Genomic DNA, 23,707 nt, shown 5'->3' with positions numbered 1-23,707 from the left:
CAATAGACACCTTTATTTTTATTTTTTTGTTTTTTTTATGAGAGAATTTACCAAAACCTTTTGCTTTCTTATCTCATATCTCATCTCTAACCTAAAGTAAACTTGATGTAACTCAAAACACTTAAACTAAAAGAGCATGTTTTTAATGGAGAAAAAGATACAAAAACATCTAGATATAAAGTAAAACAGACATATTTGTATGATTGGATTGGACAAGTACAAAAACAATCTGTTTAACCTCAAGGCCTCAAGAAAAAACATACAGTGAATTTTAGATGAAGTAGAAAGTGAAATTATTTAATTTAAAAAGGCCGGTTGGTCCCAACCAAATTTAAGTCACAGCGGCAAAGGTGGTTGTCTAATAAAGTCACTTTGGTTAGTGGTAACAAAAACAAGAGCTCAGCTTTGTAAGACAAACCTTGGTACAATTTGTCTACGTTTGCTATAGGTTTCTCAGTTTTGTGTTATGACAATAATAATGGTAACTAAGGCTTCATTTTAATGCAGTTGTACTTGGTTTCTTGTGATATTTTTCCTCATCACTTGTTTCCCACAGGCTACTCGATTCTCCCACCTTATCCCTTCTTTAATATCCAATCAGGATCAGATGAAATATTTACAAAACCAAGATGTTTGTGTTTTCCTTTTCACAGAAGCAATAAAATAAGCACACAGGATGCCACAGTGTGTAGCCAAAACAGTGAGAAAACTGATCATCTAATAGCAGGAAAGAGAGGCAAAAAAAATTACTCCTCAGACATATTTGAATTAAGCTAACAAAATGAGTGTATACACAGACTTAATAACCAAATGTAGATACTAGATCATTCATTAAATATGATAGAAGTGAAGCATAGTATTGTTTTTAAGTAAGAGGAGTGGTAAGTAGTGAAATTCAAAAATTTCAAACTCCATATCACAATGCTCATACCGAGATAGCACTGTCCCCTAAGCAAAGGCAATTGGCAGGCAAACTAAATGACTACCTATTTCAGACAATAATGCCCCTGAGATAAACACATGGCTTTGAATATTGCAGGTGAGCCACCCTTCTAGGGGTGAGAACTCATCACCTATAAATAACCTTGATTGCACTCATTCTACCAATCATTCAAACAACAAACAAAATCATTTCATTAGTGAAGTATGCCTACCTCTGTGAATGAAGTCGTGGAGAAAGCTGAGATGTTGGAGATAAACCCGGCCGTTGGTGCTGCAGCATTGAAGTCAACTGGAAAAGATCCCAGCTCCGAGACAGAAGCACAGTTGCTGGACAATGAGCTAGAAAAGAAAATGGAAGGTGAGAGCAAAGACATTTCATCCAAAAAAGTAGGGGAGAATGAGAAAGAAGAACAGACCAAAGAGGATGTCCCTGTTGAAGTTGAAGCCAAGACTGGAGTATCGTTTCCAGTTGTGCTGGATGACGCAAAGCAGCTGACTGCTGTTGGCCTCAGAAAGAAGAGCATGCTCGGCCTCGGCATCAAGATATATGCCTTCGGTACTCACCCTTGAAAAATCACATTATTGGCAAAGTGGAAACAGATTAACCGATTCATGCACGTACATAATAGTATAAGAAACACCATTAATACAATCACTCATGCATCAATTGTCACCATTAACCAACACTGTAGAAGACTGCATCAACAAGTATGCATCAATTAACCAAGTAAAGTCACTCACCATTTCTACATTGCAGGTATATATGCAGATAATGACAAACTGAAAGATCTTCTAAAGGCAAAATTTGTGAAAGCACCAGCTAAGGCAACAAAAGAAATGTATCAAATGATCATCGACAGTGATGTGGCAATGGTGGTTCGCATGGTCATTGTTTTCAATGGCCTAACCATAAGCATGGTAAAGAAGAACTTTGATGAAGGGCTCGGAGCCTCCATCAAGAAACTCACTGGAACCAAGAATGAAAAGCTCACAAAGAAGTAACTACAATACCACAGCCTTCAACCATATCATATAATTCAATTGCAGGTTGACATGCAATATTATCTATCACTTGCAGGATAATGGGAGAAGCATCAGATGACATAAAGCTTACACCAGGTTCGGTGATTGAGATATCAAGGCTTCCAGGATATAAACTCCAAGCAAAAGGTACAAATATAACTACTAGCAAGCTTATCAAACACAGATAATCTTTTAAGATAATTTAGTAAAATGGTTCGAAGCCAACTCATTTGATCTTCTGCAATGCAGTTAAGGATGAGATTGTGAGCACAGTGGAAAATGAACTGCTTTGCAGGGCATACATATACATGTACTTGGGAGAAGATCCTTTCGACAAAGAAGCAAAGGAAAAATTCGGGGCGTCCCTACTTTCTCTCTTCTGAGGACTTGGTGACAAGTGATGACTACTGACTAAGTCCCCATGAAATAAAATTCGGAGCCTACTTAAGTTGTTCCTAATAATGTTCAATAAGAGATTGATGCCGAGAGTTCTCAATCTCATATGTCAGGTTTCAGTCCTTCCAGTTAGGCATTTGACATATATGCGGATCTACAACAAATCTGAAAGACAAGATGAGTGTAATTCTTTTCATATAGAAATAAAAGACATAAAAGATCATTCAACAACATGAAACTCGAGTAGCATGGTTGCTGGAGCCTAGACATAACCACCATATTTACTAATATGTAATCCAGAATTATTGCCTGTATACAAAAGACAAACAGAATATACACAACAGGAGTTGGTAGATAACAACCTTATGTGCACTGTAAAATTTTTTATCAGTTTAATCCGTGAAGAGCTTTCCAAGGATCTAATTGTCCGCTGCAATAACTTGAGGAGACAGTTGACAGCTCTTGATAGCCCCTCCACTCTTCAAAGGGCTTCAAAATTATTGGTAATTCAACAGAAGCAGAATCAACACATAGCATTGTTTTGCAATCCACATCCCCCAAATCAGGTAGAGCCTTTGATTTTTTGTTCCATGGGTTCCGTACAACTGCAAAAGAGGTGAATGCTATTTAGAACAATTTCCGTTTCCCAGTGTTATAATGGCAGCAGCAAAGTTTTGGTAATAAAATTTTAAGTCCGCCTGAAAACGATGATATGAACCTGCATCCGGCATGCCCTTTTTGCGGAGTACAAAGGTTCTCTTCTTCTCATGGTCTATGATGGCTATCTTGGGTGGAGTGCTTAGATACACCCGGTCAATCTATCAAAAGACATGAAAAAAATGCTTAATTCAGGAGTTCTGGATTTCAGACGAATCTTCTGCAAAGACATGAAAAGAATGCTTGTGTGTGAGCACCTAAAGTTGTTATATGCAAATCAACTATCAAAATGGCCGCTGAATGTGCAGTTCTAATGGATATGCAAGCATGCAAACAATGGCAAGATGAAAGTGAAAGTAAATGATGCATTTTACCTCGTCATCAAAAGTAAGTGCATCTGCTTGTTCAGTACATCTCTCTCCTTGTAACAGATTATCAAAGTAATCAAGTGTCTCCAAGCCCTCTACACGCACTTCACTGCAAATCAACCAGCATTGTATAAACTATGAGAAAATGAAATGTCAAGCAGCTTTAGAGCAACTGAAAAGCTTGCAATTAAAAAGTAACGTTGTTTGGAAACAAACATACATGGAAATTATGTATACGGCATAAATATAGTTTCTTTAACATCTAACAATCTTATAATACTATGTCATAATAATGCATAAATCATTGAATGGTTAAGAGGAAAACCTGATATCAGATACAGATAGGTAATTGCACAAGGCAAAGGTGAATTTGAAGGCCCTGCTATCTGTATTTCGCACCCTAGTAATCAAGGTTAGTTTTCCAGCACCAACCAAAATTCGTAGCCTCAACTCAAATCTGCAAACACCATCCAAATAAAACTAAACCGTGGTTGAAAATATGAATAATTACTTTAACTAATGGCTCTTGAACATCATGCAATTTTTCCCCACCTATGTGGCCAAGTCTTTAGATCCTCTTCTGTGGATTTTAGCACAAGATCCACAGCTGACTGATTATTGACAGGAAGCAGAGGGGAAGGAGAGCTGTCCAATGACCATAATCGATTCCTTGCAAATCCAGGTTGCTCGAGCGAACCAAAATTGGCAACCTAAAAGGTCATGCAACAGATGAGAATCCTAACAGAAAGAGAGAATCTGTAACTATATTAGTTCTTCAAGTTTTTTTTCACCTGTGGAAAGCCCATGGTTATTCCACCTCTGATTGTCTTATCTCCCTTCCACAGAGCCTGATAAACAACAGAAAATGCACATCTATTTGAACAAAACAAAAAAAAAGGAAAAAGTAAATAATATATTATCCATTCACGGAAATGAAAGAACACTCCACAATTAAACAAGAACAGTCGAGACTCAGATTCTGCAAATGATGTTCATGAGCTAAATAATCTATATCAAGTTTACCTTGTTACTTCTGAATAGTAACTCTTCTCTTTTCTGGTTCTTCCAAGATATCACCTGACCACCATACAGGAGCACCTGAAGCAATATGAACCGAAAACGAAAACGGTAGGATTAGATTTCTGTGCAATCGTCAAGTGGATCAATCATAATGAACTCAATCGTGTCTGCTTGAAATTAACCGTATGCATAGAGTCAGTCTTACAACTCATCAGCTATGAATACATCCGATTAACTTGCAAACGATATTCAAAATTCTCAGTTACAACTTCGATCACAACTACGAAATCCGCCACAAACCTCAGCTGTCGAACCACTTGGCTCTGACAATACAACCCGAGGCGATTGTCCGCCATCGAGTATTATATCAACCGTCATCGCTTATGTCCTCAGCACACAAAATAGAACAGAAATGACGATATTATTCGAAGTTCCGGAAAGTGAAAAAATCCTTTAATTCCACGGATGAAACACCTACAAATTGTTTAAATATATATATATATATAGAACAGCAGCCAAAACCTCGAACCAGCTGAATGATTGATTGAAAACGATTGAAACGATGAAAGCGACGAAACACAATCAATGCAGAGATGATAATAATATAGAAATCGATTGCGAGCATGAAGAGCTGTCTTGCAGCCACTAACTTGTGATCCCAAATTGTACACGGAAGCCGAATAAATAATATACAATCATGCAGCAATGTCAATCAGCAACCAAGATAAAAAAACAACAAGCAATTCATCAACAAATCAAATCAAACCATGGATCATTCAAACTTCCAAAACTGAGGAACATATGGCAATTTCTATCCACTGAATATATAATAAAATATGGTAAGAATAGGGAGAGCAGCTACTTGTTCCCAGAAAACTCTCGCCACGTCAGGATTATCGACACGTGGCCTAATGGGAATTCTGACGTTTACATGTGCGTCGTCGTGAGATTTTCCTTTTTTTTTTGTGTGTGACGTGGATGGTGGACGCGAGTGAGGTTTTGATTCTTCGATTGATCATCTTTTGTTTTTTCTATATAAAATATAATTCATTTGTCATTAATATCATTGTTCATTTGATCGAATATAAATTTTTAAAATAATATATAAAAATAAAAAATTTTATTTATTTGAATAAGAAAATATAAAAAAAGTGACTAAAAGAAAAAATAAATTTTAAATGACAATAAATAAAAATATATTCAGATAACAGAGTACTATGAATCAGCCTAATGAATATTCAATTCAATGAGTCGCAACTGATATTCTATTTGTCCACCAGGATATATACTCCATCCGTGTCCCATGTAATATAGGTGTATTACTTTAGACACAGGAATTTAGGTAAAATATAATTAGTAAATAATTAAGAAATGTATTAGTAAAAATAATTATTATTTAGTAAAAATAATTATAGATTAAGATTAAGATAACTAAACAATTTAATTAAAATTAAAAAAATTTTAAATTTTAAATTTTAAAATGCGATTAAAGTTCATAATTATATTTCCAAAAATAGAAATAATAAATTATGTGAGACGAACTAAAATAAAAGATATGGTCAAATTATGTTAAACAGAGGGAGTATTAGTTATATATATATATATTTATTAACATCCACATTTTTAATTATAATTTGTTTTAGCCCACACCCACACCCACACCCACACCCACACCCATTTTTACCATTTAAAGGAAAATGTATAAACTTGTATGAGAAATATATACATTTGGTAGAGCTGACATGACTACTCTCAACCTTAATTCAAACTTAACATTTGCAAAACAAGCTATTACTATTATTATAATTATTAATCATTTTCATTTAAATTTTAAACAATATAAAACATAAGTTAACACACCAATTTTTATTTTATTTTTTCTTAAAGATTTTTTTATTTTCTATTATATTGTGCACTTACATAAATTTTTTCCTTGAAAATATCTAATTAACTATTTATTTTTACTTATTATATTATATTATTAATCAATTATACATTTAAAATATCATATTAAACAATTATTAAAATTTAAAATTTTATTATTTAAAATTCAAACTGCAACAAATATTAATACTAAAATTGAGGACTTATTTGGTTAACTTCAAACTAAAATTATGTCCACAAAAAATAAAAATATATATATATGTTTATTTTCTTATAAATTATATATATAAAAAATAAGCATACTTTTAGCAAAAAGAGAGAAAACTATTTATTTCTAATAAAAAGATAGTACTATATTTTTTAGGGCAAATTATATAACATCCCTTGTGTTTTTAATAAAAATATAAAAAATACCATGTGTTTTTATTTATTGCTTGAAATCCTATGTAAAGTTTGCACGAAATACTCTTCTTGTCCAAAACTGATATTTAGTTCTAAATAAATACCTAAATTACGCAAATTTTATACAAATAAAAAGCTCAAAATATCTTAAATAATTTTTTTTGTATTAAATAAATAAATAAATAATTTATTAATCCTTCATTTGATCAATTATTTATTTATTTATTTTATTCAAAAAAATTATTTAAGATATTTTATGTTTTTTTTTTTTATAAAATTGACGTAATTTAAGTCTTTATTTCGAATCAAACATTAGCTTTGAACAAGGAAAGTGTTTCATACAAATTTTTTATTAACATAAAAAATTTCACTCAATAAATAAAGTACAAAGTATTTTATGTATTTTTAATAAACTACAATGATGTCTCTTATAATTTATCATTTTTTTTTTTTTTTTTTTTTTATGACATGGAACTGGCGTGGGGTTTGAAAATATGCTTATTGCAGCTAGACCATAGCAATAGAAAAACTCAACAAAGGTTTCTCTACTTCCAAGTTATACTATAATATTTTCTTTCACTTTTAATAAAAAAACTAAATTATATTTATATTTATATCTATCAAATTTATTTCTAAAATAAAATTTAAATAAAAAATATATCAATATACATACTCTCTGTCCAGACATGACACTGTATTTATATTTTAAAGAGTGTCGTTATTAATAATAAATTATGATATTATTTTATTTTTTTATACAAAGTGATATTGATATTTAAAATATTTTTAATATTATACCTCAATAAAATATATAATATATTATTTGATAGAAAATAAAATTTTATATAATACAAATAAATAAAATATATGTTTATTTATAATTAACTTGAAAACTAATTTTATAAAATAAAAATATTTGTTTATTTAAAAGAGATAGAATAAAAAGATTTTGAGTGAAGTGAAATTTAATTAAATTAATTTATATTTAAAATGAATTAATTTACTAAATAGAAAATATAGGTAAAAGTAAATATGAGATTTAAAAGTGGACAGAAAGAGTTATATATATAATTATTATTATTATTATAATTGAATTAAATAAAAAATAGGTTGCTGCTGAATTTCCAAGTGACTATTTTGTATATATCTCTATTTTTTTTTTCATCTAAATTTATTACGGTTCTTATTAGTAAAATATTACAATTTTGTTTTTACTTTTTTTTTTTAATTTAAAAAGTAAAAATTTTATTTTTATTTATTTATTTTTAAATTTATCAAATGAACATCTAATTGAATCAATTGAATGACTGAAAAATTATATTTTTTTATTAAAATAAATTGTCACTTCTTTACAGTATATATATAAAAAAAAAAAAAAAAAAAAAAAACTGGATGCAGCAGACTTATAGGGCAAATTGATATATTTTTAAAAAATATAATTTAAATATTTATATTTATTTTTCTTTATATAAACTATGAAATTAGTATATTAATAGTTCCAGATAAAAATCTATTTGTCATTACTTTTAAATAGAAATGTATAACAGAAGAAAGTAAGATCTAAAAACTATTAATAGGTAATGGTAAGTTCACCGAGAGTATATATTTTATTATAACTCAATACACCTACCAATATCTCATTTATTCCTAGCCATAATTTGCAATAACAATTCTCAACTAACCCTATATTGTTAATTGTCTTTTTTTCAAACAATACACCGCAGGTTTCTTTGGAGATTGGATTTTAAATACATTATTGATTTTATTTTTTCTCAAAAAAAAATCAAATTATATTATATTAAAAATCAATTTTACATTAAAAAAATCACATCCAGTCTTCTCAATAATGTAAATCCATAAACTTTTTAAAATAAAAAATAATTCATTAAAATTCCAATTGAATACACCCCTAAATATAAATACTATAGTAGCTAGGATTGTATTAATTAGTAGTGAGTATATTAACAAATTAAGAGAAAGATGTACAGGGTTTAAAGCAATCCATTCCCAAAATGAAATGTATTTATTATATGCTCAAAAAAATCTCGAGGGGCATGGCATACATTGCAAAAGCTGCAATTATTTTACCACCCCTCTTATGCATTGCATGCATCAAATGTCAAGAACTTGAACAAGAGTAATGGAGCTGAACCAACCAACCAACCAACCTCATCTGTCTGGTCTGGTTTGCTCTTATGAGATCAATCACCAACAATTAACTCTTACTACTTACCTATTTACTTTTACCATGCTCTTTCTTTATTGTAAGGACAGGATTCCAAGGAAATTAGCTTCACCTTATTCTTCTTCGTCGATAGATGCCATAAGCAGCAATAGTAGCAGCTGCAGCTGAAGCCATGCCCAACATAATAACCCTAGCAACAGCCCAGGCGGCATCTCTTTTTGCTTTAGCTTCAGCTTCAGCTTTAGCTCTAACCGTAATTGGTACTGGGCTCCGGTCATCATATAAGGACACTAGAGAGTTGCCACTAGTAGCATCCAATTGGCCCCTGATTTAATAACTTAGAAATTAATAATGCATCTATGTAATGTAATGTAATCTGAGTTATCAATCAATCTAAGATACTCATATAAGAAGGAGAGCAGAGGAGAAGATATAGTATATATAGTCACAGAGAATATAATTATTGATATACCTCCAAAGCCTCTCAACGACTTCACCCTTTAAGATCTCTTTCTCGACTAATTCATGAACATCCTCGGGCGTAACGTATCCATACCTGCATAATTAGAGCAAGAACTAGTCATCTATGATCGATCAATCCTAATAACAGACCATGAACGCATATTATATATATGGTGTCATCAAATATACCTAACATGAATCCACATACACTGTAATGAAAAATAAAGGAAATATTATTATTATTGTCTGCACAAACAAGGGTAATAAAAATATAGAAATCTTGGTCTCACCAATTGCCAGCAACCTTTCCCTTGGAATCACGACTGAAAATAATCACATTGCCTGCAAAGCAGCATGAATTGTTGATTCCTCCTATGTGTGTGCAGCCCGTCACAAACACCTTATGTTTCAAATCCTTGGCTTCAATCACTTGGTTGAACTCTTTTATCAATGGTGGGCCACAAGATCCACATCTTCTATCTCGAAGTTTATGAACACATACAAAGATATATGAACCAGTCAACACTTCCAAAGACCCAGTTGACAACCACCTCTCCCCCCTAACCATCACTTGTTCTACAAATTCTCTGACTTCTGGGGGTTTCAGCCTCAGGCGCCTACATATTGGAAACCAGAAATCACATATATGTCACCAGTAATAATCAAGATAAATAAGACAGTTAGGCACGCTTAAATAGTCTGAAATAACAGCTACTCTTATAATTTAGTGCTTAACGATGGTATGAAGGACACATGAAAAGCAGTAATCCTTTGCTCTGTTAACATTTTAAGCTCCCAAAAGGCAACCCGAAGCAGATCATAAACAAGTTCATAACTGAATTTGCTCTGTTAGATCTTAATCATAAACAAGTTCATATGGAACAGTAGTTATTTCTGATCGTAGACAATTTTGAGGTGAGACCTGTATACGTGCATGTCTGGAAATACGAGGACATCTCCATTGGAGAACCTCGCATCTTCGTTTTGCTGGCATATAGTCAGCCGGCTCTGCAGCTATATAATACAATGATACTATATTCAGAATTGGAAAATAATTAAAAATCATCAAGTGCCTAGCCTAGGTCGTCATTATTGATTATATAGGAGTAATTGTTATAGTATATCATCACCACCGGTTTAGAAGCCTTTCCCAGGGCCCTTTTGTGCTCCCTGGTAAAAAGCTTAGGGAGCTGACAGGCCGACTCCTCATCTAACTGTGCCGGCCAGCTGCCAGTCCAGTGGCAAAGGAAAAAGTGGCGCGGGTAAGGAATAACCGTTCCTGCAAGTTCGAATTTATACATTTCCGCTCGCTCGAAGCTGTACAGGATTACTTCGTCCTCCTCAGTGACATCCTCCAATCCTTCTCTCTCCGTTCCTCCGACCAAGGCAGCTACGTCCATCGATCCTCCGTTCTCGGTGTATACGTTCTTCATTCCTCCGAACAAAGCAGGTACATCCTTCAATTGTAAGTTCCCGGTGGATAAATCCTTCTTTCCTCCGTCCTTGGTGGATTCCTCCTCCATTCCTCCGATTGAAGCAACAAAGTTCCTGGCTAGTTCCTGCTTCATCCGTCGGGCATCCTTGGCGAATTCGCCCCTCAATTCTCCAGGCATGGTGAAGCGATGATGCGCAAAACAACAGAATGCTCAACAAACCAGAAGGTTTACACAAGGTTTTTGGTGCACAGAAAACCGCTTTATATATATATATAAAAATGCGGTGCGGATCGTGCGGTATACAGTTATACAAGTCCATGATGGAATGTGAGACCAAGTCTTGGTTAGATTAGTGTGTGTTACTTTTGCAGTTAGAAAACTTTTGGTTTGGTATTGTTGTTAAAACAATATTCGATGGGTTGTTTTTGTAAGATTAAAAAGTACTTTTTAGAAAATGTAAAATTTAAATAATAAAATTTGAAAAAATTTGTCAATATAAAATATAGAATTTAAAAATTTAAGGGTGTATTTTTTCTATAAAATATATATTTCTCCAAAAATATAATTTCAATAAAAAATTAATATATTACATAAATTGTTATTTTTATACTTCCTCTGTTGTCTCCAGGAAGATGAAACTTTTTGTTAGTGAGACGGTATTTTAGGTAAGGTAGGTTATTAAGTTATTAATAATAAGTTAAGATAATATTTTATTATTTTTTATATGTGTAATGTTGTTGGTGTTTTAAATATTTTTATAATTATATCTCAATAAAATTCTTGCAATATAGGTATCATTTCGTAGACAATAAAATTTTATATAATACAAATGAATAAAAAATATATATTTATTTAGAAAAAAAATCAATTTTGGTCTCAATATAACAAAAATTTATCAATTTTGGTCATAATATAAAAAACTCATCAATTTTAGTCATAGTATAAACAATTTCAATCAATTTTGGTCCCATTATAAACAATTTCAATCAATTTTGGTCTCACCGTTAAAAACTAACAGAAATTGCTGACATGGACACGACGGATGTGACGTGACAGTTGACCTAGAAAGTATACGGACCATGTATAATTATAGATGTAAATAAACTTGTAGGCGAGACCAGCCATTTAAAAAGGTTAGGCTCAAGCTTTTAAAAAAAATATTTCAGGCTTACAACCAGACTTAGGCCAGATATTTTTAAAACATACCAGATTTATTTAGCCAAAGTCTGACCTATTTCCATCCCTAACAGTGACAAAATAATATTTACATACAAAGTTATAAAAAATTACTATTTATTTGGTCTTACATGGGTGTGTTTGTTTGGGGGTTTGGATTTTGAGTTGGGATTTGAATAGTAAAAATTTTGAATTTGAATAATTGTATGATGTGATATAAATAGGGTTTGATGTGATGTTTTGAATGTAAAATTGATTTTTAGTATAATATAAAAAATGAAAAATAGGTGTTTGATTTGATATTTTTGGGGGGAAAAAATTGGATGAATAGTGGAAATCCACCAAAATCCTTCAAACAAACACACCCATAACATTACGGTTTCTATTTCTACTTGTCCTAGATCTCATTGAAAAGAATTACAAATTTTAATTGCATTTTAAATTTTATAATTTATTTAATTTTAATTAGACTAATTAGTTGTATTGAAAAGAATTATAAATTTTAATTACATTTTAAATTTTATAATTTATAATTTATTTAATTTTAATTAGACTAATTAGTTGTTTTAATTTATAATTATTTGTATCATATTGTAATTTATTTTATTAATACATTCTTAATTATTTATTAATCGCATCTCTCCTAAATTTTTGTATTTACAATTATGATAACGTCATATTCGAGACAAATGGAGTATTAAAATATAATCGAAGTTTTTCCCCAAAAAAATTATAAAAATATATATATTTTTATAAAATATAATTACATTTTTTTCACTTGAAAATATCAGTTTAACTTATTTATATCAAATTAAATAATTATTTTAATTTAGAATTTGATATACAAAAGACTATCAAACAAATAATAATATAACATAATACTTCAATTGTACGCCAAAATTATATAATTTTTTATCCATTAATTTATATAGAATCTATTTATAGTAAATAATTTTATCTTTCTTATAATTTTATTATTCTTATTTTAACATATAATAATCAAATTGTCATTTTTTTTAGTTATTCCACTAATTTTTTTCAATCATTTACACAAATTTTTATCATAATATTCTCACTTTATTTTTTTTTAATCTATATTACTTCGATATTAAAATATCATTATTTTTTAGTCTTAATGATAATTTTGGTCCCAATATAAAAAAACTCATCAATTTTAATCTCATTATAATCAATTTCAATCAATTTCGATCTCATTATAAACAATTTTAATTAATTTTGATCTTATTATAAACAATTTTAATCAATTTTGGTCGTACCATTAAAAAATAGAAACAAGTGTTTAAGTTAATATTTTAGTTAGAAAAAATTAATAAACAGTTTGATTTGAATTTAAATTAATTTTCTTTTTCAAAATAAAATAAAATAAATGTTCATGACATTTATGACTTAGGCCCGGTTTGGATTAGCTTCTGCATGAGCTTTTGGCTTCTACTTATAAAAAAAAACAGTTTGCACCTATTTGCATTGGCTTCTGTCCAAAAGCAAAAGCAGCTTTTGAAGCTGAAAAGTGTTTTTATCAGAATTCTTAATAATAATAATAATAATAATAATAAATACAATAATATAATAGTATTAATGAAAATAATTATCCTATAATATAAATAATTATAAATTAAGATTAAGATAACTTAGTTTAATTAAAATTTAAAAAAATAAATTAAAAAGTTTAAAATGAAATTAAAGTGTATAATATTTTCAAAAAAGAAAAGTGACATCGTATGTGTGGGACAGACAGAAACGGTAACGTGGACATGGTATGTGGGACAGGGAGTATAATATAAAAATAAATAACTTATATATTATATTTTAATACAAATTTAAAAAATATAATTAATTTATTATTTTTAATTTATGTACTATATTTGGATTAAAATTTAAAATTTAAATACCGAATGTAAATAGGAGTATATAAATTTTTTAATTATACTTAAATTACTAAAAATAATTTATAAAATTTTATAATAAATTATAAAATATAAATTATATAATATTATACTGTAATTTTATGTTTAATTGATATATTATCCTTAAATTAGAATTTTAAAATAAAAATAATCAAAATTTAAAAGTACATTTTTTATACTTTAATTTAAAATCTTTAAATATAATTTATAAATTTTAAATGAAATTATAAAAATGTTATAAAAAAAATACTAATATTAACCGCATGTCCTTTTAAATAATTTTAACAGTTTAAAAACACTTTCAACTATATAACGTCCAAACAGTTTTTTACGAAAAACTGCTTTTATAATGATTTATCCAAATACAAAATTAAACTGCTTCTGCTTGTGTTTTTACTTCTGCTTATTTTTTAAACCAATCCAAACGGACAGTACGAGTGGAAATTAGTTAAAATACTTTTATGAGTAAGAAAATTGGGGAATTTTATGTAAAATGTTTTTTAAATTAAAAATTTTATGATTGCACATTGTCTTCAATATTAATTGCTTTTGAATTTTTAAAATTACTTTAATTACTTTTATTATTTAATTGTTTGTATTAATTTATAATTTGTATCGTATTTTTAAAAATTAAATCAATACATAAAATATTCAATATAAAAAAATTTAAATAAATATTTTTTCTTTACCCAATTAAAAATAAATAATACTTCATCCGTCTCAAACACCTTACAATATTTTCTTTTTGGTATGTCTCAAACACTCTGGAACATTTCCAAAATAGAAAATAATTAATTATATTTTTATCCACTCATATCATACAAATAAAAAAAATAAAATATATATTTCTCTCTCCGTTATATCGCCTAATTTCTAAATTATCCTACTTAATACTACCCACCTAAAAACTCGTACCAAAAACAAATGTTGTATCTTGTTTGAAACGAAGGGAGTATAATACTATATCGTAAATATATTACATAAAGTAAATAAAATTAATTAACTATATAATTCAATACTCCTTAAAACTGAATAAAAATTGGACTAATTCCATATGACAGGGAATATTTACTTATTTTTTTATTTGTAACTATTTTATTAATATCTTTGAAATAAAATCCATTTATCATATTATATATTTCAAGAGGGTGTTTCGGAAATAAATTTTTGAAAAGCTTTTAGCTTATTGAACAACCTTTTAGCCTTTGATCAGTAAAAAAACTAATTTAGGTGTTTGGTAATTAATTTTTTTTAAAGAGCTTTTTGGACTCAAAAAGCTAATTTCTGAAAAGCTCATCTAACCAACGTTTTGAAAGAGTTTTTTATTTTAATTTTGGTTATTTATTATTTACCCTTAAAACTTAATTATTTCTATTATACATATAAATATTTTTATAGCAATATTTATTAATTATTTTTAATATATTTAATTTATTAAATTATATTTTTATTTTTGTAAATTTAAAATAATTACTATTATTAATTATTACATATAAATTATTTTATTTATAAAATATAATATAAATTTCTAAAACTAAATCAAGAATATCAATTTGTTTTTTTCACGTAGTTTTAGAAATATTAATTATTATATTGGGATATAGTAAGAATAAAAGTAGAAATGACTAAAATAATCTTATTAGTACGTGTGATATAAAGGTAATGACATTTTTGTAATATATTGTAAATTATAAGGATATTTGTAATGTTAGGTAGATAATACAGTTACTAAAAAAAAAAAAAAATATTTTGTTATGGGACGGACTAAAATGGAAAAATAGATACTTTGTTATAAAACGGAGAAAGTATATTAAAATAATAATTAACATAATATAAATATATATACTAAAGATTTATTATTTTATATTTTACATAATTTCAATAAAAAATTATTATTAGTAAAAATAATTTTCTCAAAATCTAAATAATAAAAATAAAAATAAATATTTTATAACATTCTTATAATTTTCAATAATTAATAATAAAAATTCTCATAAATTTCAAATTAAAATGAACAAAATTAAATATTTAAAAAAATAACATATCAATGTCCTTAATAGTTATTTCATGTATAAACAGCCAATGTCAAATAGTTATTTTAACAAACACTGCTAATTGAATCAACTAGTCAAACCAGCCAAATGAATCAGCTAATAGCTATCAATTAATTGCGAAACGGACCCCAAATCTTTTTCTTGAATAAATATGCTTATATGTATACCTAACATTACCATTAACATTCTCATTTCCTACAATGTATTATACTTATTTATATAGATACTTTCTATTAATTTTATAATGTAAAATAGTGTTTACATACTAAAACTATCGGCTATCATTAAAAATATTATATTTACTCCATCAGACTAAAATATACATATTTTTATTTTGAATTATCCGACTAACAATTTTATTGAATATCAATTTTTTTTCATAAATATCTCTACTTATTTTCACATTATTACTTTTACAATTAAAAAAGAACAAAATTATTTTTACATTACTTTTAACTAAATTAAAATATTATTATTTTTTAAACTTAGTGCCAAAAAAATAAATGTATATTCAGGGTGTGTTTCTTTGAATGAGTTTGGAAAAAATTGATTTAGAAAAAATTGATTTGGGTTTGGTTTGAAAATAATGTTTGATGATATGTCTTCTGAGGGAAAAAATATATTTTTTTTTCAAAAAACGCAGTGTTCAAATAGTAAAATTTGGGAAAACTCGGCTAAAGAAAATACTTCCTCCGTCATCCAATTATGTGTTTATTTGACCGGACACGGATTTTAAGAAAAATATGTAAGAATAAAAATGTTTATTTTTTTTTTTTTTTTGTAAAGAAAAGTGGTATTTTTTTACTAAAAAAAGAAATGGGTATAAATTTGGATGACAATCAAAAAAGAAAAGTGAGAATAAATTTCAACGACGGAGGGAGTACTACATTTTATACAAAAATATATATATATATTTACTTTTTAAGTAAAAAATATATGGTAACTCGAACTGTAAAAACTATCTTCATAATTGTTTGTGTTTCAAAAATAAGCCTAGATAATCCAAACAAAGAGAAGGTTGTCATTAACCTTATATGGATAGGACCTTTTCCATACAATATCTTAGTACAAGATTGGGAGAAGATGAAAAGGGTGTTTTATTTTTTTATGGTACTATTCAATCTTTAATTATTTTGAAATTTATATTTCTTGAAAATACATCAAAATATCAGTATTATTTAAATTAAAAATTCAACCTTCCAAAGAAGGTCCAAACCTCAAAGAAACAGGCCCATACTATAAGATTGAAAAAGATTCAAAGGTAAATATCATGATCATGACATAATATTGATGGTCTAGGGGGTGGTTATATAGATCCAACCTAACTATTAAGACTAAATAGAACAATATATTGTAGGCACATATCCTATTCTAGGATTGTATTAGTATTAACATATATAGGGTTTAAAGTTTCATTGCCAAAATGGAGAACTCACTAGTGTATTTATATGCTCAAAATCTTGAGAAGCATACATTGCAAAAACTGCAATTGCCCTCCTTATGCATCTGCATTATCAATGTCAAGAGGCTAAAAAAAAACAGAGTAATGAAACTTCTAATGAGATCAATCTTGCCAACGGTCAAGACTCATGACTACTTACTTGTACTATTATTAGTATTTACTATAGCTCTTTCTTTATTGTAAAATGTAAGCACGGCAAAGAGATTAAAGAAAGCTTCACCTCCTTCGGTAGATGCCATAAGCAATCGTAGCAGCTGAAATGATGCCCAACAAAATAGTCGGAATCCAGGAGGTGTTTCTTTTTGGTGGGTTGTGGCTATCAAGTAAGGCCTCACTTGAGTAATCATATTTGCTGGTAGTGGTGTCCATTTGGCCCCTGATTTGATGCAATGCATGTAATCTCAATTATCAATCTAAGATAAGAAGGGAAGGAGAAAATATATAGTCGGAGAGAATCGCTAAACCTCCAAAGCCTCTCAACGATTTCACCCTTTATGATCTGTTTCTCAACTAATTCAAGAACATCCTTAGGCGTAACGTATCCATACCTGCATAATTAGAGCAAGAACTAGTCATCCATGATCAATCCTTGCACAAAAAGAGAGCACAAATGTATGTATGTTTCCAGAATTACAGAGCATGAGTGCATATTATGGTGTTATCAAATACCTAACATGAATCTATAAAAACTTATATATATACTGTAATTAAAAATAAAAGAAATAGTGTCTGCAGAAGGATAATAAAATATAGCAAGCCATAGAAATCTTGGTCTCACCAATTGCCAGCAATCTTTCCCTTGGAATCACGACTGAAAATAATCACATTGCCTGCAAAGCTGCCTGAATTCCTGTTTCCTCCTGTGTGTGAACAGCCCATCACAAACACCTTACGTTTCAAATCCTTGGCTTCAATCACTTGGTTGAACTTCTTTATCAATGCTGGGCCACAAGCACCACATCTTCTATCTCGAAATTTATGAGCACATATAAAGATATATGAACCAGTCAACTCTTCCAACTCCCCAGATGACCACCTCTTGCCCCTAATCATCACTTCATCTACAAATCCTCTGATTTGTGCGGGTTTCATGCGCCTACGTATTCAAAAGGAGAAACCACATATCATCAGTAATCAAGATAAGACACTTAGGCACCCTTAAATATTCTGAAATGAAAAATAAAAACGAAAGTGGTAGTGAATATATTCGTGTTGTCAAAAGAAGCAACCATTGAAAAAGAATTGAACCAAGTGCAAACTGTAGAGCAGCTACTCTTATAATTTAGTGCTTAACGATGGTATGAAGGAACTAAAATACACATAAAAAAGCATTAATCCTACAGCTGGATTGGCTCTGTTAACATTTCAAGCTCTCAAAAGGCAACCCGAAGCAGATCATAATACAGGCACTGTCATAAACAAGTTCATAACTGAATTTGCTCTATTACCATGTTAAGTTCTCAAAAGTCAAAAGGCAACCCGAAGCAGATCATGACAATTGACACTGGGTATTATCATAATCAAGCTAATATGGAACAGCTAGTGCTGATAGCAGACAATTTTGAGGTCAGACCTGTATACGTGCATGTCAGGAAATATGAGGACATCTCCATCGTAGATCCTCGCAAATTTGTTTCTCTCGCATATAGTCAGGCGGTTCTGCAGCCATACAATGATACTATATTATTCAGAATTAGAAAATAAAAATCATCAAGTGCCTAAGTCATTATTCCTTGCTAGAAACTAATGCATAATATATATATATATATATATCATATCCGCATTGATTCAATCCGCCTGTGAATAGTGATTACTGACCTCCATAGGAGCCTTACTTAGGGCCATTAGGTGCTCATTGGTAAACAACTGAGGGAGCAGATCGGCCGACTTCTGATTGAACCATACCGGCCAGGTGTCATAAGTCCTGTGACAAAGGAAGAAGTGGCGCTGGTAAGGTCTAACCGTTCCCTCAAGTTGGATTTTATACATTTCCTCTCGCTCGAAGCCGTACAGGCTTGATTCGTCCTCCTCTTTTCCCTCCTCAGAGAATACATCCGTCAACCCTCCTCTCTCCGTTCTTCTGACCCAGCCAGTTACGCCCTTCGATCCTCCGCTCTCTGTTCCTCCGACCGAGGCAGCTGCGTCCTTCGATCCTCCGCTCTCGGTGGATTCGCTCTCCGTTCCTCCGACCGAGGCAGCTACGTCCTTCAGTTCTTCGTTCTCGGTGGATACGTTCTTCGTTCCTCCGACCAAAGCAGCTACATCCTTCAATTCTCCTTTCTCGGTGGATATGTTCTTCGTCCCTCCGACCAAGTCAGCTAGATCCTTCGATTCTGCGTTCTCGGTGGATACATTCTGCGTTCCTCCGACCAAGGCAGCTACGTCCTTCGATCTTCCGTCCTTGGGGGATTCCTCCTCCATTCCTCCGATAGAAGCAACAAAGTTCCTGGCTAGTTCCTGCTTCATCCGTCGGGCATCCTTGTCGAATTCGTCCCTCAATTCTCCAGGCATGGTGAAGCGATGATGCGCAAAACAACAGAAAGCTCAACAAACCAGAAGGTTTACACAAGGTTTTTGGTGCACAGAAAACCGCTTTAAGTATTGATATATATATATATATAAAAATGCGGTGCGGATCGTGCGGTATACAGTTATACAAGTCCATGATGAATTCATTCTGAAGCGAGTCCAAGACGCTGTATGGAACACCTTTTTAAAGAGCTTTAGTTTATTTAAGAGCTTTTAACGATTTGATTAGTAAAAAATATTTGATAAATTAATTTTTTGAAATAATTTATTAATTTTAAAAAAATTAATTTCTAAAAAATTATATAAATTAATATTTTTTAAAAAAATATTTTAATTTTATTTATTTCTTATTTATTCTTAAAATATTATCATTTATTTTACATATATATAAATATATTTTATACTGCAGTAATTATAAATAATTTTAATATTTTATTTATTAAATTATAATTTTATTTTTATAAATTTAAATTAATTAATTTTTATATATAACTAATTTTATTTGTAAATTATAATTATGCTTTTATTATTATTTTAATTTTATAGTATTAAAATTAAATAAAATAGAATAAATTTATTAAAAATTCTAAATATACTAATAAATTAATAAATAATTAATATAATAAATATATATACCAAAAATTTATTATTTTATAGTTTACATTATTCTTAATAAAAAATATTCATATTTCTTAATAAAAATATATACTATTATTTTTTTAATCTATAATTAATTAAAAAATATTTTATAACACATTTGTAATTTCAAATAACTAATAGTAAAAATTTTAAAATTTTTAAAACTAAAAAAACACAATTTAAATTTTTTTTTAAGTTAAAATATAAATATCTTCCATTGTCATTTTACATAGCTAATATCAAACAGTTATTTTACCAAACACTTTAATACAAATAGATAGTTGAGTCAACCCATCTAATTGAATCAGCTAGTCAACCATCTAATTGAATCAGTTAATCAAACCAGCTAACTGAATCAGCTAACAACTAAAATCTATTAGCTGATTGTCAAACTCACCTCAAGTCTGCTTAGATTAAAGCTGTGCTTCTTTCGATTTGAGGGCATTTTGATTTAGATTTAATATTAAAGCAATAATCAATTCTAAAAATATAAAATATAGAATTTGAAAATTTTAGAGTGTGTTTTTTCTATAAAATACATATTTTTCTAAAATTATATATAATAAAAAAACTAAAATATTACCCACATTAGTATTTTTATATTACTTACCTAATTTATAATTTATATTGTTTAATAACAAGGACATCATTTTTTTTTCTTTTCTTCTATTTTCATTCTTCTCTTAGTTTTTTCTTTTTTGTTATAGCGTATCCGGGTGTGAATTTGATTTGGCCCATATTAGGCCCGGTCCGTTTAAGTATCTATATATACGGAGGAAGAGTCCTCACTTGTATTTCACTTCAGTTTTGAGAATCAATAAAAACACTCTATTTTGTCGTTCTTACTTTTAGCGTGCGTTAGAGTTGTGTGTGAGGTTATATTAGCGAGTTCTCGAGGGAGTCGAAGAATCGCAAGGCCGACGGGAAGGTATTCGAGGAGGAATCATTTTTGTAAAATAATTTAAAGGGATTACTTCGGAAATATAAAAGTAATGAATGTGTATGATATATTAATATTATTGAGAAAATTTGTGTTTGGTTTTTTTTTGTTAAAAGAACACACGCGTAGATAAAAATATTTATTTTTTAAAAGAGATAAAAATGAAAGAGATTTGAGTTGGTCTTATATGGGGTATGTTATATATTATATAGTTAATTAAGTTGATTTATATTTTTTAAATATATTTTGATTTAATAAATTTTATCCAAAAAAAAAGATTTAAATTATTACGAGTAAGATAAAAATTAAAAATATGTAATCAAGATAGGACGGATGAAGTATTTATTTTTTTGTCGCTTACAAATATTTTTAATAAAAAGTTATAATAATTTTTTTTTACTAAAACTTGATAAAATATATTTTTATTATACAATAAATTTTTACACACTTATAATTATGTTTAATTTAATTTATATTATTATATAATATGATCAAATATATATATATATATATGCATATAATGCTTAAAAGATTATAACTTTTTCTATTTCAGATATTCTCCTCCGACCTTTTTTTCGGCCCCTTGATCCGAACATTCTGGCTCCGCCGCTGGTTGAGCATTACGAAGCTGATCAAATATTTTTTTGTTTTATATGCTCAGTTAAGACCTTTAAAATTCATTTCGTTTTTCAGTAGCAACAATCGTCTTTTTTATTGGTACCACAATCGCTTTTTGGTTGGGTATTGGTGTAACTCGAAGCTCATCCTTTTCGAAATAGTGTGAAAAGAAGTGCATCGAGTCATTGTCAAAAAATCGGGGTAATGGCAATAAATCCAATTTACTAATTGTGAAACAAAAGAGAATAAGCTTAAAGAGAATTGTTTGAAGATTTTGTCGAATACTGCATGTTCCATTGACCCTCCAAGCCCTTAATATTTTGTTTGGGGATTGGATTTGATTTACACTATTCATCCAATTTTTTTCCCCAAAAAATATCAAATCAAACACATATTTTTCATTTTTTTATATTATACTAAAAATCAATTTTACATTCAAAATATCACATCAACACCTATTTATATCACATCATACAACTATTCAAATTCAAAATTTTTACTATTCAAATTCCAACTCAAAATCCAAACCCTCAAACAAACACACCCGTCGTAAATCTCCATATTATTATTATTATTATTATTATTATCATTATTATCATTATTATTTTAATTTATAATAATATATAATATTTTTATTTATAAATTTATTATATAAAAAAATAAAATATTTCATCTTAAATATTGTTCCTTTCATTTTTTTTCTTCTTTACAGCCACATTGTAGTGTTAATAAAATTGACGAGAAAATTCTTATATTATTTTTTGTACATACAGAAACAACGTTTCAAATAAAAAAAAAGGCTCAAAATAAGTTGAAACTAAAAATAAATATAACAATTTTGCCCCCCAAAGCCGCAAGGCTGGTTCCGTCACTGGTACCAGACACGAGGTTGATCTTCCAAAGAATAAAGGCAATTCTTAGTCATTGAAATTTACATTATAGAACTGTAAGGACAACTCCAACCCACTGCATAAATGTAGTGGGTTGTGCAAAAATTGGAGGGCTCCAACCCACCCCTAAATTCCCCCCATTTTTTCAGCCCGCTGTAGTGTTACTCCAATATGGAGTAATACTGTGGAGTGGAGTTTGTGTGGTGTTTTGTGGTATTTGTGTATTTTTGTTATTTTTTGGGATGTATTGTGTAATTATAATTTTTTGAAAAATTATGTATAATTTTATTTTTTGAAAAGTGATATAATTTTATTTTTTAAAAATAATGTATAATTTTATTATTTTTTTAAAATGATATATAATTTTACCTTTCGAATAGTGATATATAATTATATAGGTTTTTTAACAATAATGTGTAATTATATATATTTGTGTTATATTGTAAAAATAAATTAAAGTTATGGTGTAATTTATAAATATAAAAAGTTATTTAAAATAATATAAAAGAGGAATATATATGAAATATACTTTTTAGAGTGAAAAATTGAAGTTTATGGTTGAATTAAAATTACTATAAATCAACTATATTTTTATGTAGCTACTGCAAAAACGAAAGAATGAGTTGGAGATGGTCTAATCAAATGTACGATCAATTAAACTAATATTAGCAGATCACCGGTTTCCTTCCCTGCCAACCC

The 23,707-nt window shown here is 28.9% G+C and overlaps 4 protein-coding genes across 5 annotated transcripts; 1 reads left to right on the top strand and 3 right to left on the bottom strand.

Moving 5' to 3' along the window:
• The first annotated feature begins 1,089 nt into the window (after positions 1-1,089).
• On the top strand, positions 1,090-2,592 carry LOC127257968 (chalcone isomerase-like protein 1). The gene is made up of 4 exons (XM_051284577.1): positions 1,090-1,498; positions 1,700-1,940; positions 2,021-2,112; positions 2,215-2,592. Exons 1-4 carry the CDS (start codon positions 1,147-1,149, stop codon positions 2,346-2,348), a joined length of 819 nt encoding a protein of 272 aa, XP_051140534.1. The 5' UTR covers positions 1,090-1,146; the 3' UTR covers positions 2,349-2,592.
• On the bottom strand, positions 2,540-5,196 carry LOC127257967 (putative glucose-6-phosphate 1-epimerase). Its single transcript, XM_051284576.1, has 8 exons — positions 4,707-5,196; positions 4,410-4,484; positions 4,178-4,234; positions 3,939-4,096; positions 3,712-3,843; positions 3,393-3,495; positions 3,080-3,179; positions 2,540-2,966 (listed from the first exon to the last, which is right to left on the bottom strand). The coding sequence occupies exons 1-8, from the start codon at positions 4,782-4,784 to the stop codon at positions 2,749-2,751; spliced, it is 921 nt and encodes a 306-aa protein (XP_051140533.1). The 5' UTR covers positions 4,785-5,196; the 3' UTR covers positions 2,540-2,748.
• Positions 5,197-8,682: 3,486 nt separating this feature from the next.
• Positions 8,683-11,012, bottom strand: LOC127258596 (altered inheritance of mitochondria protein 32-like). 2 transcript variants are annotated; one of them, XM_051285503.1, is made up of 5 exons: positions 10,470-11,012; positions 10,262-10,353; positions 9,630-9,956; positions 9,350-9,433; positions 8,683-9,202 (listed from the first exon to the last, which is right to left on the bottom strand). In XM_051285503.1, the coding sequence occupies exons 1-5, from the start codon at positions 10,950-10,952 to the stop codon at positions 8,986-8,988; spliced, it is 1,203 nt and encodes a 400-aa protein (XP_051141460.1). In that variant the 5' UTR covers positions 10,953-11,012; the 3' UTR covers positions 8,683-8,985. The 2 variants fall into 2 exon arrangements, with proteins under 2 accessions (XP_051141460.1, XP_051141461.1); XM_051285504.1 differs by having other exon boundaries at positions 10,473-11,012.
• A 6,219-nt stretch (positions 11,013-17,231) lies between these two features.
• LOC127258595 (uncharacterized) lies at positions 17,232-20,008 on the bottom strand. The gene is made up of 5 exons (XM_051285502.1): positions 19,211-20,008; positions 18,966-19,051; positions 18,171-18,488; positions 17,857-17,940; positions 17,232-17,768 (listed from the first exon to the last, which is right to left on the bottom strand). The coding sequence occupies exons 1-5, from the start codon at positions 19,901-19,903 to the stop codon at positions 17,609-17,611; spliced, it is 1,341 nt and encodes a 446-aa protein (XP_051141459.1). The 5' UTR covers positions 19,904-20,008; the 3' UTR covers positions 17,232-17,608.
• Between the last annotated feature and the right edge of the window lie 3,699 nt (positions 20,009-23,707).

Source organism: Andrographis paniculata, unplaced genomic scaffold (assembly GCF_009805555.1).
Source record: "Andrographis paniculata isolate CXL003 unplaced genomic scaffold, ASM980555v1 Contig59END, whole genome shotgun sequence".
In the NCBI taxonomy this organism is placed as follows: domain Eukaryota; kingdom Viridiplantae; phylum Streptophyta; class Magnoliopsida; order Lamiales; family Acanthaceae; genus Andrographis; species Andrographis paniculata.
The sequence above is the reverse complement of the archived record's forward strand: the minus strand, read 5'-3'. Positions and strand labels throughout refer to the sequence as shown.

Excerpts from the sequence above, each read along its gene's own strand:
- LOC127258596 (XM_051285503.1), bottom strand. The coding sequence starts at position 10,952 with ATGCCTGGAGAATTGAGGGGCGAATTCGCCAAGGATGCCCGACGGATG. Across the intron at positions 9,434-9,629 it reads GGAAAGGTTGCTGGCAATTG|GTATGGATACGTTACGCCCG; the intron begins GTGAGACCAAGA and ends CTAATTATGCAG. Across the intron at positions 9,203-9,349 it reads GTCGTTGAGAGGCTTTGGAG|GGGCCAATTGGATGCTACTA; the intron begins GTATATCAATAA and ends TTATTAAATCAG.
- LOC127258595 (XM_051285502.1), bottom strand. The coding sequence starts at position 19,903 with ATGCCTGGAGAATTGAGGGACGAATTCGACAAGGATGCCCGACGGATG. Across the intron at positions 18,489-18,965 it reads CCTGACATGCACGTATACAG|GCGCATGAAACCCGCACAAA; the intron begins GTCTGACCTCAA and ends TTGAATACGTAG. Across the intron at positions 17,941-18,170 it reads GGAAAGATTGCTGGCAATTG|GTATGGATACGTTACGCCTA; the intron begins GTGAGACCAAGA and ends CTAATTATGCAG.
- LOC127257967 (XM_051284576.1), bottom strand. The coding sequence starts at position 4,784 with ATGACGGTTGATATAATACTCGATGGCGGACAATCGCCTCGGGTTGTA. Across the intron at positions 4,485-4,706 it reads CAAGTGGTTCGACAGCTGAG|GTGCTCCTGTATGGTGGTCA; the intron begins GTTTGTGGCGGA and ends ATATTGCTTCAG. Across the intron at positions 4,235-4,409 it reads TACTATTCAGAAGTAACAAG|GCTCTGTGGAAGGGAGATAA; the intron begins GTAAACTTGATA and ends GTTGTTTATCAG.
- LOC127257968 (XM_051284577.1), top strand. The coding sequence starts at position 1,147 with ATGCCTACCTCTGTGAATGAAGTCGTGGAGAAAGCTGAGATGTTGGAG. Across the intron at positions 1,941-2,020 it reads AATGAAAAGCTCACAAAGAA|GATAATGGGAGAAGCATCAG; the intron begins GTAACTACAATA and ends TATCACTTGCAG. Across the intron at positions 2,113-2,214 it reads ATATAAACTCCAAGCAAAAG|TTAAGGATGAGATTGTGAGC; the intron begins GTACAAATATAA and ends TCTGCAATGCAG.